Source organism: Plectropomus leopardus, chromosome 4 (genome assembly GCF_026936395.1).
Source record: "Plectropomus leopardus strain MGB_pleo_1.0 chromosome 4, ASM2693639v1, whole genome shotgun sequence".
NCBI lineage: Eukaryota > Metazoa > Chordata > Actinopteri > Perciformes > Serranidae > Plectropomus > Plectropomus leopardus.
This window is the reverse complement of record NC_142179.1, coordinates 32,294,734-32,309,941: the sequence shown is the minus strand read 5'-3', so window position 1 is coordinate 32,309,941 and position 15,208 is coordinate 32,294,734. Positions and strand designations below refer to the sequence as shown.

Sequence of the window (15,208 nt, the reverse complement as noted above, 5' to 3'; positions counted from 1 at the left end):
CCCCGAAAACACAAACCATGTGAGCAGGTGTGCACTCACACACAGCGCAAACACATTATCTGCTATGTACACAAACCTAAGCCAGGATTGAGTCCAGGAAAACACGAGGCAGGATAATACTTAACATGTTGTTAGACATCAAATAGGACTTGTGTGTCCAATAAAGCTGAAAAATCACATCCCTGAAGCACTGCAGGTGCACTTCACAGGCACAAACACAGGAGGGGGAGGGGCCGCAGGGTGACTCTCCTTGAAAGTTTCTGGAGCCTGGGAGCCCTGAGGGGAAGCGGTGGCTTACTGCTACCTCAGAGTACACCACAAGTCATTTTCAGCAACACACCATTTACTGCTGAGTTATCAAAGAAATAAAAGCAAGTAAAAAAAAAAAGTGTATTACTTTCATAATTTAACCATAAAAATCTGCATAATCTGGCTGTGATATTTATAATTCACATAAATGTCTTGTATACAAATGCCAGAGCAACTTGTATTGTGTTTTTAAAATGCTGTAATAGGGTTGTAGTGTGATTTAAGGTGCCTATAAAACTCCTTCTGACCTTTTCATGTTCTAGTGTTCAACAACACTGAAAACCAGGGGGTGTAATTAGGAATTTCTGACTGTGATCAAACTAAAAAGCAAAACCAAATGTCTTCAAAGTGATAAATGCACAAATTAAAAACACAATACGATCTAAAGCCTTGGTCTTCAACAAGGGGTTTGTGACTCCTCAGGGGTCCTTACTCAGTTACTGCGGGGGGGATTACTGTTTGATAATTAAATTTAGGTTGCTTCATTTCAATTGTTGTTTTCAAAAATTAAAATGTGTCTAAAATACACATTAACGTAAATTACACATGTTAAATTGCCCTTTTCATTTAAAAAAACCCTTAGTTTACAGTTCATAACATTAAGTTAACTGTTACACATAAATCCTTGTCCTCAGAAACCATCGACAAAAGCCCAGAGGCTGAGGCTAACGCACCTGGCCATGCTAAAACTGCTGCTGACTTAGCAGTTTCTGGTAAGCACAATCACGAGAAGACCCAAAAATATTCAGAGAATTATCTTAAGTCAATGTTAATTAAGTGCAGCTAACTGTTATATAATATATAAAGTAAGAGGGCCCCTGCTTCATCTCTCTTGGACATTAAAAACGTTGATCTTGTGCAAACAGCCACTTATATCATCACTCGTACAACCAGTTGTTTTAGAAGTCATATACTTGGTTGAATGCAGATCGTGTGTGTGTGATCAAGCTGTGAGCGTCTGAGCGTGAGAGGGGCACAAGTGATGGACACTCTGACGGAGCTACGGGCACTATGGGGGACGATGTGCATATGGCATCTGTTGCCAGACTGCCTCCGCGTTTTTAGCAAAGAGGAAGCCACTGTTGGAAACAACTCACATGACATCTGGGCTGGTGTTTGCCAGCAGGCATGTGGGAGACTGGGAGACAATTTTGCAGAGGGTTTTGTGATCTGATGACGCCAAAGTTTGGCCATCATACTAAACTCTCGTGTGTCAGCACAAACACTGCATGGTAGCATCAGAGAAGACACACGCCCACAACATAAAGCCAAAGCCTTCCAACAAGTCAGAATCCAAACCCCAATCTAATTCAGAACTTCTGCAGCATGAGAAAATTGCTGTTCAATCCACATCCTTTTGAAACTCGGCAGAAATTGTACACAGCTCTCACAGTTCATCTTAAAACTGACATCAAGTGGATAAATACAGAGCACTTTTTGTGTTTCACATCTAATTCAGATCAACCTTCAGAGACTTTTTTTCACTGACTCTCTTGTGTTAATCAGTGTCAAAAAAGCCTAATTATCAAACTAATTATTCAAAGTTGTAACACCATAAAAAGCCCGAGGCAGATGAGCACTTTTACAGACATAAAAGACAAATCTTTTGGTGCTATGAAACAAGACATACTTAAGACACTTCATAATGAAACGCAAGGAGCCTCTAACATTGCCAGGTTCAAGTATCCGAGCAACAGAATGAGTCTTCACACTCATAGGATGCGCTTTTAATATTAAAGCAACTTCAGGGAATACCTCACCCCTCAAATGACCTTCTTTTAAATTAATTACTCACTCAGTGTTATACTGAATTGTGGAAGAACACTGTGTCTATCGCGCATGCCTCCATGGTGAATGACAAATCCAAAAACGGAGAAAATTCTTGATGGATTGAAGGAAAAGAGGGCAGGCATGCTACTCCCCCCTGCCTGGGGCTGCGTATGCTGAAGTCTTTCAAATAGTAGATTTTAAGCAAAAATGTATAGTACTGTGCATACGACTGGATTAATGAAACGTGGATTATACTGCACAATTTGTGTCTTTGTAAACAGATGTTTTGATATCGTTTTTCTGTTGTTGTTTTAAACATTATCCCCAAATACTTTAATTCATCAAGACACTTTTCTGGTTTGGGATTCTTTGTTCAACGTAAAGTGCCAAATGTGGATTTTCAGATTGGGGAGTATATCTGGGAAGGCTATCTGCCACACTGGTGGGTTTATGCTTGTACAAAACAGTCATGTAATATGCTGATTCCCTACCACGTTTTAGTGTCATTTAGGGGCGAGCTGCTGTGCTGCTCCTCTGCTGTCAGCGTTGGAGTTAGACACACAAACACAGATACACTGAAGCTGCCCCTTGAAAGTTGGAGATTTTGAATCATCAGTTGGACCTCAGTCGACTTAGACTGCTTCAAGTGGAGCAGTCTTTTCTTTTTGTACGTTTGTTTTTTTGCTAGTCAGTGTGCTTTTTTTGTGGCGAGTGATTGCTCTTGATTTTCACACTTCTCTTTGGTACAAGCAGCTGCAGGCAGCCGCACAAAGGCAGAGGGAATGTAAAGAAGCGGTGAGTTTACAGCTCACAGCAAGTTAATACAATACAGTCTCCGGCTTATGTTTGATGTCTAGTATCTGCAAAAAAATGTTTTTGCAAATGTGCAAACTGTCATTGGCGCCATTAACATGTTTACTATACTACCTGAACGCGCTGTCGCACTGAACGTCCTGCTGTTCACACGTTAAAAATTTTGTATGGAAAACCTAACAACTCGTCAAGTATTCGTATTGAACAGCCAAATCCAATTCAACTGGCATAATTCAGAATCCGGCAGGTACTATAATCACATGGCAAAACACTAATATACAAATCAAGTTAATTTTTGGGAGAGCTGCAAATTATTTTCTCTCAAATGCCCTTATACTCAAATCAGCTATCACCGAGGAAATCTATTCTCAAGCACATCTCCAGTGACCACAGTAAATACACAGTGCAAATGCATCAATCTGTAAGTTTTACACCATCTTGAAATTTGAAAATCATGAAAAAAAACTTTGTAGGACGCACACACAAGGTCATAACATGCATTTCATCCCACAGGGGACAAATCCAATCATTTATTTAAATGGGGAAAACAACAACATGACATTCACTGAAGAGGGTGTTACAAGGTTTTCTACAGGACAACCGTGTAAATGCACATAGCCGCAGAGAGCCGGGTAGGCAGCAGGTCCTGGCAGGGAGGAGACAGGGACAAGAGCGTGATTTATTGGGTTCATTTCCTTCTGACTCAGGCTCCTTCCAACACCCCCGCTACACTCCTCTACCCACCCACATAACAGCGCAGGGACAGAGAGAGCAAGAGAAACAAAAAAAGGAAGGGAGTGAGGGAAGAAAGAGGTAGAGAGCGAGAGGAGGGTTGTAAAGAATGAGTAGTAAGGAGAGATAAGCACAGACACGCAGGGTGCAAAGAGGAAGATAGAGACATACTCGAGGATAAATGTATAAGCTCTCTGTTTCTGAGACCATTTCACATTCTCTCAGGTAAAAGTATGTGAAATGGTGATCACGCACTGGATTATACGGGAGGTTTCCAAAAACAAATGCATGATGAAAATAGCTTAACTGCTCTGCAAAACAACCCAACAAAGTCAATGAAGAGGAATGGAAGTCAGCAGCGAGAAGAAAGGAAAGAGGAGTGTGAAAAAAAAATAAAGAGAGAGAACAAGGACAAAAATAAGAATCCAAGAGGGCAGGAGAGTGAAGGAAATGGAAAGTGTAAAGAAAGAGAGAAAATCTGCAACAGCAGTCCTCTGAGCAGCCTGCGTGCGACCAACACCTCAATCATTCCTGACGCTTAACCCCTTCGCCGCTGGAGGAGGTCCACTGCTCCCACTCGCCCCTGTGAGCGCTCGAGTAAACACGAGAGCGAGCCAGCGTCGCCTTTCAAACACAGACACCCTGCACGTTACAGTGAGGCTTCAGTTACTGGCTGCCACTGTAAATTAATCCCCAACAGATACTAAAAAATGAAAAGCTAATCCTCCCTCCATGACAGGGATATTGGAACAGTGAAACACAATTCCTCCTGAGAGCTGTTTTTCCTTCCCTGTTTCAGCCTTTTTCTACCTCAGCCAGCATCAGCTGCCAGGACTGCTCTTACACCACAACATCACTCTAGAAATTTCTCACATCCACCGACTGTTTGAGTTAAGTGTCATGGCGGACTTTTGACTTGAGATGTGTGTGTGTGTGTGGGTGTCTATTTTAAGCCTGTGTGTTCATGCTTTGGCATGTGCTCTCCTTTTTTTCCTTTTTCCAAGGTAAGGAGAGCTCAGGAACAAAACATTGTTGTGAGCCAAAAAGACACGCCTTGTGGCAACCATTAGCAACTAGCTGCATCGACTGGGTGGACTAGAAATGCCATTACAAACATGTCTTACAAGTTACTGGTTCCTCTATGAATACACGCCCACACATCAACAGACAGGTACCCAAGTCTGACCCATGCTTTGTCATCACTGTCTAAATTGTCTATATCTGTAGTGATAGAATGTTAGCCTAGTTCTGCATTTTGTTTTCAAATGGTCGAAATAACATAGATTTGTTGTTTTATCAAAGATGTAATGAGGATAGATACTACTGAGATATAAAGCATGCATTAAAATACCAAAAAAAATGACTCCTCCTGAATTAAAACCAATATTTAGTGTGAAATATGGAATTGTACAAAAATAACAAAAGGAGCTTTAGACATGTTTTGAACTTGGTGTAAAAACATCAGATTAGCATTGTAAATCTCATATTGTCTGCATGCTAAGTGGAAAGTGAGGTCACACTTCAAACTTGCGACTTTAGCCTGTTGAAGTTGTTTTATTCTGGAATATTTGCGTTTTCAATACTGTACCCATTCCATGCATGTTCTGGTTGTATTTTAGTAAAGATACAACAGAAAGAAAAAGTATGATCATTATAACCTTGCTAAAATAACAAAAGTTTAAGGTGGCCTCAGACTTTTGCACAGTACCGTATACTTGAGGCAACACGCAGCACTGTCTGAGACTTTGCACAGAGCGATAATAGGTCATGGAAAACAACTATCGGTGGCCTGGTTTCGCCTTTATAAACTGGCTTCTGTTACCTAAAGACAGAGAACAGGAGAGTGAGACAGGAAGGAAAGAACAATGGAGGAAGGACGAAAGGAGAGGGAGAAATGGAGGAGGGGAGGAGGAAGGATAAAAGGCAATGGGAGAAAAGAGAAAGAGGGAAAAGCGTTGCTGTTGTCCTTGTCTCGTCTCAAGTCAAGGATCTCATTAACATGGGAGCCCAATCTCAGCAACCCCCACCACCGCCACACTTCTCTTATGGCCGCCCCCACCTCGAACACAAACTCATTGATCACTGTTACAGGACACACCATGCAAGCAGAGACAACACACAAACACTTTTGCACCTGGAGTCATTCCATGCATGAAGCAGTCACTCCGTCGTCACTTTTTCATATGAGCGCGCACAAACATGTACGCATGGATGTTCAAGTGACAGAAAAGTAAGCATGACATTTTCAAATCTGAAATCTCTGTTGCCACGCTGCAATGAAAACGACTTGAAAGTAACTGGTCTAATTTTCATGTGACGTCAAAAACAGCCCGAGGTGTCTTGTGCCAACGCGGCCTCCCCTTCAGCCAAGCATCACCCTCCATTAACGTCGAGGTTAGCCAGGGAGCACAAAGCTAAATCACAGCATCAAACGGAGCGGGGCTGGCCCTGCTCCAGCCGTCACTTCCACAGCTGCTCAACACATTGGCCCTATTTGCAGGGTGGTGAGGTTAGCCATACGCAAGGCCTCACACGCAGCTACACTTCCCGTGCCAAATGCCATTCACATCACAGTCACTGGTGAGCTGGAGGTAACTGCTCCCCCTGGGTGCTGACACCGCTGCTAATGCTGTTTCTATAGACTCGTGGCTCGCAGCGGCTGTTCCTGGTTGCTCTTCTGCAGCCAACAGGGTCAAATTGAAACACCTTAGAAAAGATAAATGATGGCCAGTGCAAAGGCTGCACACCAGCAAAGCGCTGACGCGGTCTAGCATACATTGTGCATATGACAAACCAGACACAGACCTAACTCTGAGCGGTTTTCATCATAATCATTTTGCAAAGACATAGTACAGACGCACACTGTTGACAATGAGGTCTGTGGGTTATCTTAAAGGTATAATATGCGGGAATTGTGGGTTACTGTTAAAACTTGGCTCTTCCTTTCTACACTGCTTGTACATACAGTGCAAGCTACCACTATAAGAATGTTACATTAGTTGTGTGGAAAAGCCAATAATTTGGTAAGCTAACAGGTGGCACCTACATGTCCAACAGAAAACAGGCCAACTCTGCATCACGCTTCATCCCCATCTTCTCTTTCTCTGCTCGCCAGCAAAAGTGCAAGCCAACCCCAGATTCTCTCTCGTTTTGCGGGTCTGTGAACGCAGCACAGCTAATGGAGTTTCCATGACTTCTGTAACTCCTCCTCTGCAGCAGTTGACCCACTCTCTGGCTGGATAATTGATCTGTAGATCTCTTCAAAGCTGATCAGATTATATCAATGGATGAGAGGAGCTGTTTATAGATGTTTGGAGGTGAAAGCAAACCTTTAGACAATGCAGAATGAACCGTTTAGTTTCACTTTCAATGTGCCTGATATTCTAGTGAACTATAAATAACCAAACAGTACATATATTCCAAAGTGCTCCTAATTAACAGTGCAGCTCCAAAATACTTTTTGTGGCAGCAGTTTATTTAGTTAGTTTTATCTAAAACAGATAAATGTGGATTTTTTTGGGAGAATCCAGCATAGTATACCTTTTAGTAACTAGGGGATACCATTTCTGGAAAAAAAAAAACGCATAGCTTGTTGCACTATTGTCAACAGGTGATCTTAAATGTCATTTTTTTTCTCCACTTTGAGCACCTTAAATTAAACTCCATTCCACACAATCGTATATGGGGTGTCAGCAGAGCACTGACAGGCAGATATCTCAAAAACATTGTCACATAAAGGTCCAGAAACACCAAACAGACCTCAAAGAACCAGTGGCGACGAAGGCCGACCGTTGCGTCGCCTCATGTCACCTGTGTCTCAGCCAATAAGTTGCAAATGAACTCACCACAGAGACAAAAACTAACAGCCAGTGTTCTGCTCTGGCGTGAGAGGAAATAACTCCATACCAGCAGACCTCAGTAGTCTGTATTTGTCATTCAAAAAATGGAAACCAGGAACCCAACAAGACAGATTCAAGATGGTAGTTCGTCGATTAGCATATTAACAACACTACCCAACAACACAAATAACTACGAACCGTTTCTGTCGAAGAGCTCAATGGCTAAAAAAAATAATCAGAGTACTGAGCTGAAGTGCAATTCAGAATGATTTTACTCACTGACAGGCTTCGCTATCTCTATAGCTGTATCACTGTGCTGAATCAGCTGAAAAAAAGCTGACAAGGGCCATCTAGTGTCAACAGTGCGGGACAGAGCGTCAAAACTAGGGTGAAAGACACACACAGACCGGCCGACATTGACTAAAGACCACCAGTAGGCTTGGTGTGTCAGGGTCCTAACACAAGTGGGCAAATTGACACTTACAGCAAATAGGAAAACATGTTCATTACAATTTGTGTGAACTGACCCTTTAACTGAATGAACGCTCTACAGTTTTTCCATTCCACTGTTGGTGTGCAGCGCTAAATGTCAAACAAGAACTGGGTCTGTGGTAGCAGCGCTGTGTGAGGTTAAACCTGGTGCCATCAGAGACTGGAACAAGATGTTTTAAATTTAGGCACTAATAACGGGTCAACTGAGTCCAGAGCTGTAGCAGAATGGAAAAAACAGATACATGTAAAAGAAATAGCAGGCAGAAATGAAGACTACACGTTTCACCTCCTCCTGGAAAAATGGATGAGTCCTACATCTGAGACTCGAGTTGACAATAGAGCCAAGGGAGGCTATTCCTCGCACCCAATTAGATAATTTTCCCAGCATTCCTGTGGTGCGGTGCTAATCCTGAGAATGTTTCCATCCATCCAGCAAACACACAAAACCCTCTCCTCTGACTACACAACATCATGTAGCACCAACGGGGGGATGGGGAAAAAGGAGCAAGTTGCACCCGCGGCATATAATCGATGTCTGAGGGCATTTTGTATTCACGCTCTTCCAAGCGACGATACATGATGTCTTCACCTTGAGCCAACACAAGCAGAGGCAATGTGCGTGATGGCAGAGAGAAGACAGGTGGGGGTCGATCCAGCACTCGAGCAGTGAAATTACAGTGGATAAATACATCCGTTATGCTTCATAATAAGTGTTGTCTAATGTAGCAGCTCTACAAGCACTACCAGCAGAGGAACCATTAGCTGCAGGACACTAGTCTGTTAAGGGGTCAGTGGGACGTTTTGGAGGGAAATCGCGTCAAAGACGTGCACATAATGTGACTGTGTGTGGATGTTGTTCACAGGCCGCTTTTTTTCACACGTCCTCGTCGTGACACTGCACGTCCACATCGAGAACTCTGGTTCACCCCGCTCCAGCTGTTGAGGAGAGGGCAACCGCAGGGCAGGGAGATCGCTCTTGCCTATTATGACAGAATGAACATCATACACACATCTATATACCCACACGGATATACACACAAAGGCTCAGCGTCAAGCCCATCCCACCTAATGGCCGTAGCCTCATACTGCTAACGGGCGCTCAGGGAGGCAATGAGGTTTGCCATCTATATATCCGTGACCCCTGGTTGACTTCTCTCCCACATTCACCTCCCCCTTCATGACCTGGCAATGGCACCCTATTAGGGTGAGAAGGGGGGAGACAGAAATAGGGTCTGGGATCCCGTTTGAATGGAGCGCTCCGATACAAACATCAGCGTGTTGAGTACACAAATCTCCCCGCAAATGGGGTCAAAGCCAGTGCTTCGCCATTTGTTTTGATTTTCCTCCTCCCCTCTCTGCCTTCACTCACACACTCTCTCTCTCTCTCTGACTCCCCCTTTCCTTGGGAAATCATAACTGTTAGCAATCATGCGGGGCAATATGGCAATGATGCACCGGTGGAAGAGCAGGCGGACAGAGGAGAGTGATCATGCGACGCCGACTCTGTCTTGGGCGTGCGGTTTCTATCTCTTTGACGCATATGCCATCGCACGGGCACAGACTAACATATACATCAAGAACACGCCAGTAGTCACTCGCAAAACACACATGATTGAGCAGCAATAAGGTTGCATCCTCAGGAGAGATATATGAAAGGAACATCACAAGAAGACGCAGGGAGGAAGAGTAAACAGGCTTGTGTGAATGCCAGACACAAATGTCAATTTCCTCAGTGCTGCAGCGGCGTCTCCATGCCCTATCCAGCCTTAAGATGAGCATCACAAACAAACAAGAAAACCTCCACGCGCTTAAATCTAAATCTTTGATGAATAATTTGATGCAACAGGGTGGGCATTTTCTCTTTTTCTTCAAGCAAAATAACTTGTGCTAAAATTCACTTTCTGACAACATTTCGTTTACATTCACAGGATTCAATACATACAGGTGCAGTATGAAGTTACATATTCCTAACTTACCTGTGCACTAACATTATTTTTGTGTTTTCATGTGGCTCTCTGAAGCAAAGTAACAGGCCGATCAGTAGCTGAGTCACAGAGGAAGAGAAGGTTGATCTCTGTTCATCTTAAGAGCGGGCCATCTGCAGCCAAGCAGGTCACTGTGTTAGGCAGACCCCATGTGACTCCAGCCTGCTCTCTAGGCTAATCCAACTCTGTGTGTGTGTATGTGTAAGGCCGTCCTTACCAGGAGCTTCGTAGCTGCACAGACTTGTACACACGCACACCCACACAGGGGCCAGATAAAGCCAGGAGCCAGTCAAAACAGTGTTTAGAGCTGATCTGGTATCCTCCAGATCTACTGACTGTCTGATAACCTGAGCGACACATGACCCGATGATAGGCCGCCAGGCTGGCTGATAGTAGTGTGTAGCTGTAACAGGTTTATTTACACGCCGGTTGTGAGAGTGCATGTTTGCACGTCTGTAAGCATCTGAAGTGATACACAAACGTGTGCAGCCTCGTGTCAAAATGCACTCAGTTTATGTGTCTATGTGTGCCATTTCTCTCTTTGCTTGCAGTTGTATGGTTTTATATACAAGTGTGTGTACACATGTCCCTGGCCCTTAGAAGCAGAGGTTAGCAGCCGCTGCTCTCTCTGATCAGGTTACAAAAGTGGGTGTGTTCCTTCTCTCCTCTGTCGCCTGCATGTCTGCCTCTCCCTCTCTTGCTCTCTCTCTCTAACTCATTCTGTCTCTCTCGCTTTCTTCTCCCTCTCTGCCTCTCTCTCCCTTTCTGGTTACAGAGGCCTGAAGCTTGCGTCATCCAGGCCTCTTCCTTTGGCACCACTACAGACCACCTCTCTCTCTCTCCCTTGTCTGAGTTCCTCTCCTTCCCTTTCTTCCTTTCTTCCACTCATCGCCTGACAGGGAGCAGCCCTGCAGCTGGTCCACACTCCCTGCAGGAGGCTGGGAGCCATGTGACTCTCTCCCCCTGACCTCCTCCTCTGCTAAAACTGGCCCACCAGCCGCCCACCCAGCATCACTCCAGTATTGCTCGCCTGAACCACGGAGCACACACCTGAGATTCTGTCCTTCATACATTCACCCACAACTGGTTTCAAAGAGGTCTTTTTATCATGTATTCTGACTCGATACATTTGATCTTAAACACAATGATGTACACTCCAGTTTGTGCAAAGCTCCTCACTCTCGCATCTGTCTGATGTTGCTCAACCCTTCTAAGTCACTTCCAAAATAACTTTGCAGCGCTCTATCTGTTGTAAACCACTACAACATATGCTGGATGAAAATTCACAACTCACATTCACACAGTCAAAGAGCATACAGTGCAGGAGTGAAATACAGCTTTGTAGGAAATAACCAATTTGAACAAGCGGAGAAAATGCAGTGCCAACGTCTCAAATAATGCCAGCTGATAGATCGGGACAAATCTGTATGTGCAGCAGCTATTATGTAAGTAGACTGAGTGTTGTGTGGATTGCAAAAAGACCCAGAGAGGGGGGGGGTTCGTTTCTTTCACAGAACACTCCTTCTGTTGCCCCAAAAGGCTTTTACTGAGGACAACACCGGATTTCTTGTCACAATTGCCTCAACTACAGTTGCTTTTTTGTTTTTCAACAGGATGTCCATGATCTTATCAGACATGAGATACCAAACAATCTGAATGCTTTATACCCATTTATCTTTTTAATTGTGTAAATGTTTGTTTGCAAAAACTTTTGCTATGAAACAAATTAGCAACATCCAAACGGTAACTGTTGCTACTGGTTGTGCCAATAACGTCTGTAATGAATGTGACGAGGTGTATCTGTTTAATGTACTTTATCAATGTATGTAAGTTTGCAGTGCATGCACACAGCTCTACATGTTTGTTTGTGGCAGACGTACATGCAGAGACATTACCTTGTCCTTCTCATGGGGCAACAACCGGACAGGTGGCAGTGATTCCAGAGACACAGTCCCGGTCCCGTCATCCACGGAGCTGCTGCGGCTGACGAGCTGAAACAGAGGACCTTGCTTGACCACGCGTCCATGGGCCACTGCTCTCTTCAGGGCCACCCTCAGCTGCTGGTGGAAGAGGCCGGGCCCCATGGAGCCACTGCCTGACAGGTAGGCCGCCACATCAGCCTGGCACTTGAGAAAGCGCTCAATGTTTTTTAAGCTGGAACCACCAGGCTCATGGAGTCCCTCAAGTGACCGCTTGATCAACTTGTTCCAGTCGAGTCCCGGTTTCTTTGAATGGGAGTGAGAGCTTCCACCGCCACTGCTGCTGCCACCTCCTCCCCCTCCACCGCCCCCACCTCCTCCAGAGCTGCCACTACCTTTGGGCTTGGGCAGAGCCAAGCGCCCTGGGTTGTCAGGGTCCTTGTAGGAGTTGAGACCTTTGTTGGTGACCTTAAGGATAGTGCCATCCTTGACGCTAAGCTCTAACTGCTCCAGAACCGTTTTGCGGTCCAGACCATGGGACATGGAGACCGCATTGCAAATGCGCTCCTCTGACGGTCGCTGCTTCTGCTTTTTCACCTTCTTGATGGCCTCTAGGATCCATTGGGTGTACATCGGGTTGGCCAGTTTCACCATGGCTGCGGTCTGGGTGGGTGCGGGGGCCCTGAGGCCTTACCGCAATGACCACGCACAAAAAAAGGTACTGTAAGCCAAGTACACACCTGGCCTGCGCCGTAGCGCCGCCGCCTCCTCTTCTTCTTCGCCCTCTGCCTGCGTACTATCCCTTGTCCTGGGGTCGCACAGAGAGTCCCTCAGAAACTGAGTGTGAGCAGCACGGTAATGAGCAGCTGACCATAGCACAAACCCCCTGAGCCAACCGTCCACCCGGTAAAATGCAGCCCACCCACCACCCACTCCCAGCCAGGTGAAGGTCCCTGGCGAGAAGCAGGGGGAGCAGAAGAAGTAGCAGCTCTATTAACAACTTAAACTTTCCACAGCACAGAAAGTAGGGTAGACTAGATCTTGAGGATAAGAGGGGCTTTCAAACAATAAGGTGTTTACCACTTTGCCTGTTGCAAATACACAGACAATAAAACCTGTTCAGTCAGTTTCCTGACACTGGCAAACTAGCTGCTCCTCAGTGCAAGCTGTGGAAGATGATCATGGTCTCCAAGATAAAAAAAAAATTAGTGTTTCAATGATAAAGGTGAGGGCGATACAGTAAATAAGTTTTCTGTGGATTAAAACATTCCAAAAGATAGACTTCCACTACATCCACGTTTCCTTATTCTCTCTTGCTGTCTTTTACTCCTCCAGCAGTCTGGGCGTCTCAGCTCTGGGACGGAACAGATATCTCACCCCAGGGAGCAGCCAGGACTGATCACCTTCATACCTACTGCACTCTGGGTGCTGACGAACCCTGCACAGAAATACAAGAAAATAACACAGAGAGACGGGGGTTAGTGAAACCTTGAAGAAAATGTGGCACCTTTTGAAAAATAAGAAATAATATGATAACAAAGTTAAGTCTTTAAATGATGATGAGCTTGGATATGATGCAGATAATCTTAGAGAGGGAACAGCTCTATAGACAGCACTGGCACACCATGCTGTGCCCTCACTCACATGTATAAACAAAGCCATGCATGCCCAGAGAGCACCCTGAGATTTAGCACTACAAGCACTACAAACATACTGATAATTACGAAGAGGAAAAGTCACATAAATAAAACATGTTACTTCCTAACAGCTTGCGAATCAATTCTGTGAATAAACTAGCAGTTTCTCATGTTACATGAAGTAACCACAGTCAGTCTAGCACAAGAACCAAAACATACAGGCACAACCACAACCTCCAACAATCTCTAGAAATTGCACAAATATGTCATATAATGATGGAAACGATGAGGTACAAAGGGGTAAACGACATGATCCTAAAAACTACACTAGCAAGTTGACCACTGGGCTAGTTGGGTTGCTAAGGTAAACATGATGCAGTCAAAACACAGACTGTTAGCAAACATTAGCCGAGAGGCTAGCTAAAAATCAAAGCTATACAAATTACCGCAATGCCAAACTATTTCCTGCGGTGTTGTTTGGGCTCACTGATACGATATAATGTCGCTAAGTATCTAACAACAACCCTTCCCGCTAACTGCTGTTGTTTGGGAAGCTAACGTTTGAAGCTAGCCCACGAGCTAACGTTACGATTATGTTACTAACGTAAGTCGCTAACACGAAACGTAAACAGCATGAAACGAGCGGTTAGCCAGCGCTCCGGCTCAAAAACACAACGTTTCCCTCTTCGGCAGATATTTCAGACAGCACTTACCATCACACCGCAGCAAACACAGCGAATATTCTCATTTTGAATGTCATTCAGATATTAACGTAAGATCGCGGCCTTGTAAAAGGCACAATGCAACTTGCAGACGGCCATCTCGGCTAGCGGGCAAGTGCAAATAATAAGATATGATAGCCGCGGATTCTGCAGCATTACATGCTCCACGGCCTCCTGCTCAGCCTGCGGTATGGGCGAGGAGCCTCTGCCCGCTTAGACGCGTCCTCACCAGCGGTCCCCACCTCGCTGACTTCCTCCCTCCACCAACCGCCCTCCCACGTAACGCTACAGCCTGCGGTGCGGTGAAGACAAGGCCGCTGGAGCGAAGTAGCTAGGCCTCGGCTCCCCCCTCCGTACCCCCCACCCACCTCCGCGATCATCATCCCTCCGTACCCCTCTCTCCCTCTACCTCTCGCGGTTCCCCAGAAAGCCCGTGCTGGTCCGGTTCTGGTTTCCGAGGGAAGCTCGGGTAAAGCAGACCGTGTAAAAAAAAGCTCACGTTCCCCCATCCGGTTTCCGCTGCTACTCACCGGAATTTCGTGTCGAGCCGCCGAGGAGAAGGTGCCAAAACCGTGCGAAACGGAGACAACAACAAGCCTAAAAATGCAGCCACAGACCAGGGGTTCTAGAGCCGACGCCATCTTTGAGTGAAACAGGAGCACGGCTGGTGGGGGAGGGGGGAACACTGAGCCGTCAGGCAGGGCCAAGGGACCGTCTGCATGGTGCGAGGCGAAGATCCAGGGGAAGAAAAATTCACTGCAAGGCGCGGGGGGCGGCGGCGGTGAGCTGTTGCTATGAGAGGGGTGTGGATATTGCTTGAGCACATGAAATGGAAGAAAGGGACAGATGGTGGTGGTGTTGGAGGAGGAGAAAAAATAAAAAGAGAGGATAGGTGTTCTCGCATTCTCTGCTGTGCTACAGCTACATAGGGAGAGATTCAAGGGAGCGTCTGCATTTTGCCCAGCAGTTGTAAAAAAAAAAAAATCAAAG

At 45.4% G+C, this 15,208-nt stretch overlaps 1 protein-coding gene across 1 annotated transcript in view; it reads right to left on the bottom strand.

Moving 5' to 3' along the window:
- Positions 1 to 14,908, bottom strand: part of kat6a (K(lysine) acetyltransferase 6A) — a 39,473-nt gene extending 24,565 nt beyond the window's left edge. The window contains exons 1-2 of the mRNA XM_042488951.2: positions 14,749 to 14,908; positions 11,836 to 13,297 (exon numbers count right to left, since the gene is read on the bottom strand). Coding sequence (XP_042344885.1) covers positions 11,836 to 12,513 — 678 coding nt within the window. The 5' untranslated portion in view covers positions 12,514 to 13,297; positions 14,749 to 14,908. The remainder of the gene's footprint in view (positions 1 to 11,835; positions 13,298 to 14,748) is intronic.
- Positions 14,909 to 15,208: the final 300 nt, after the last annotated feature.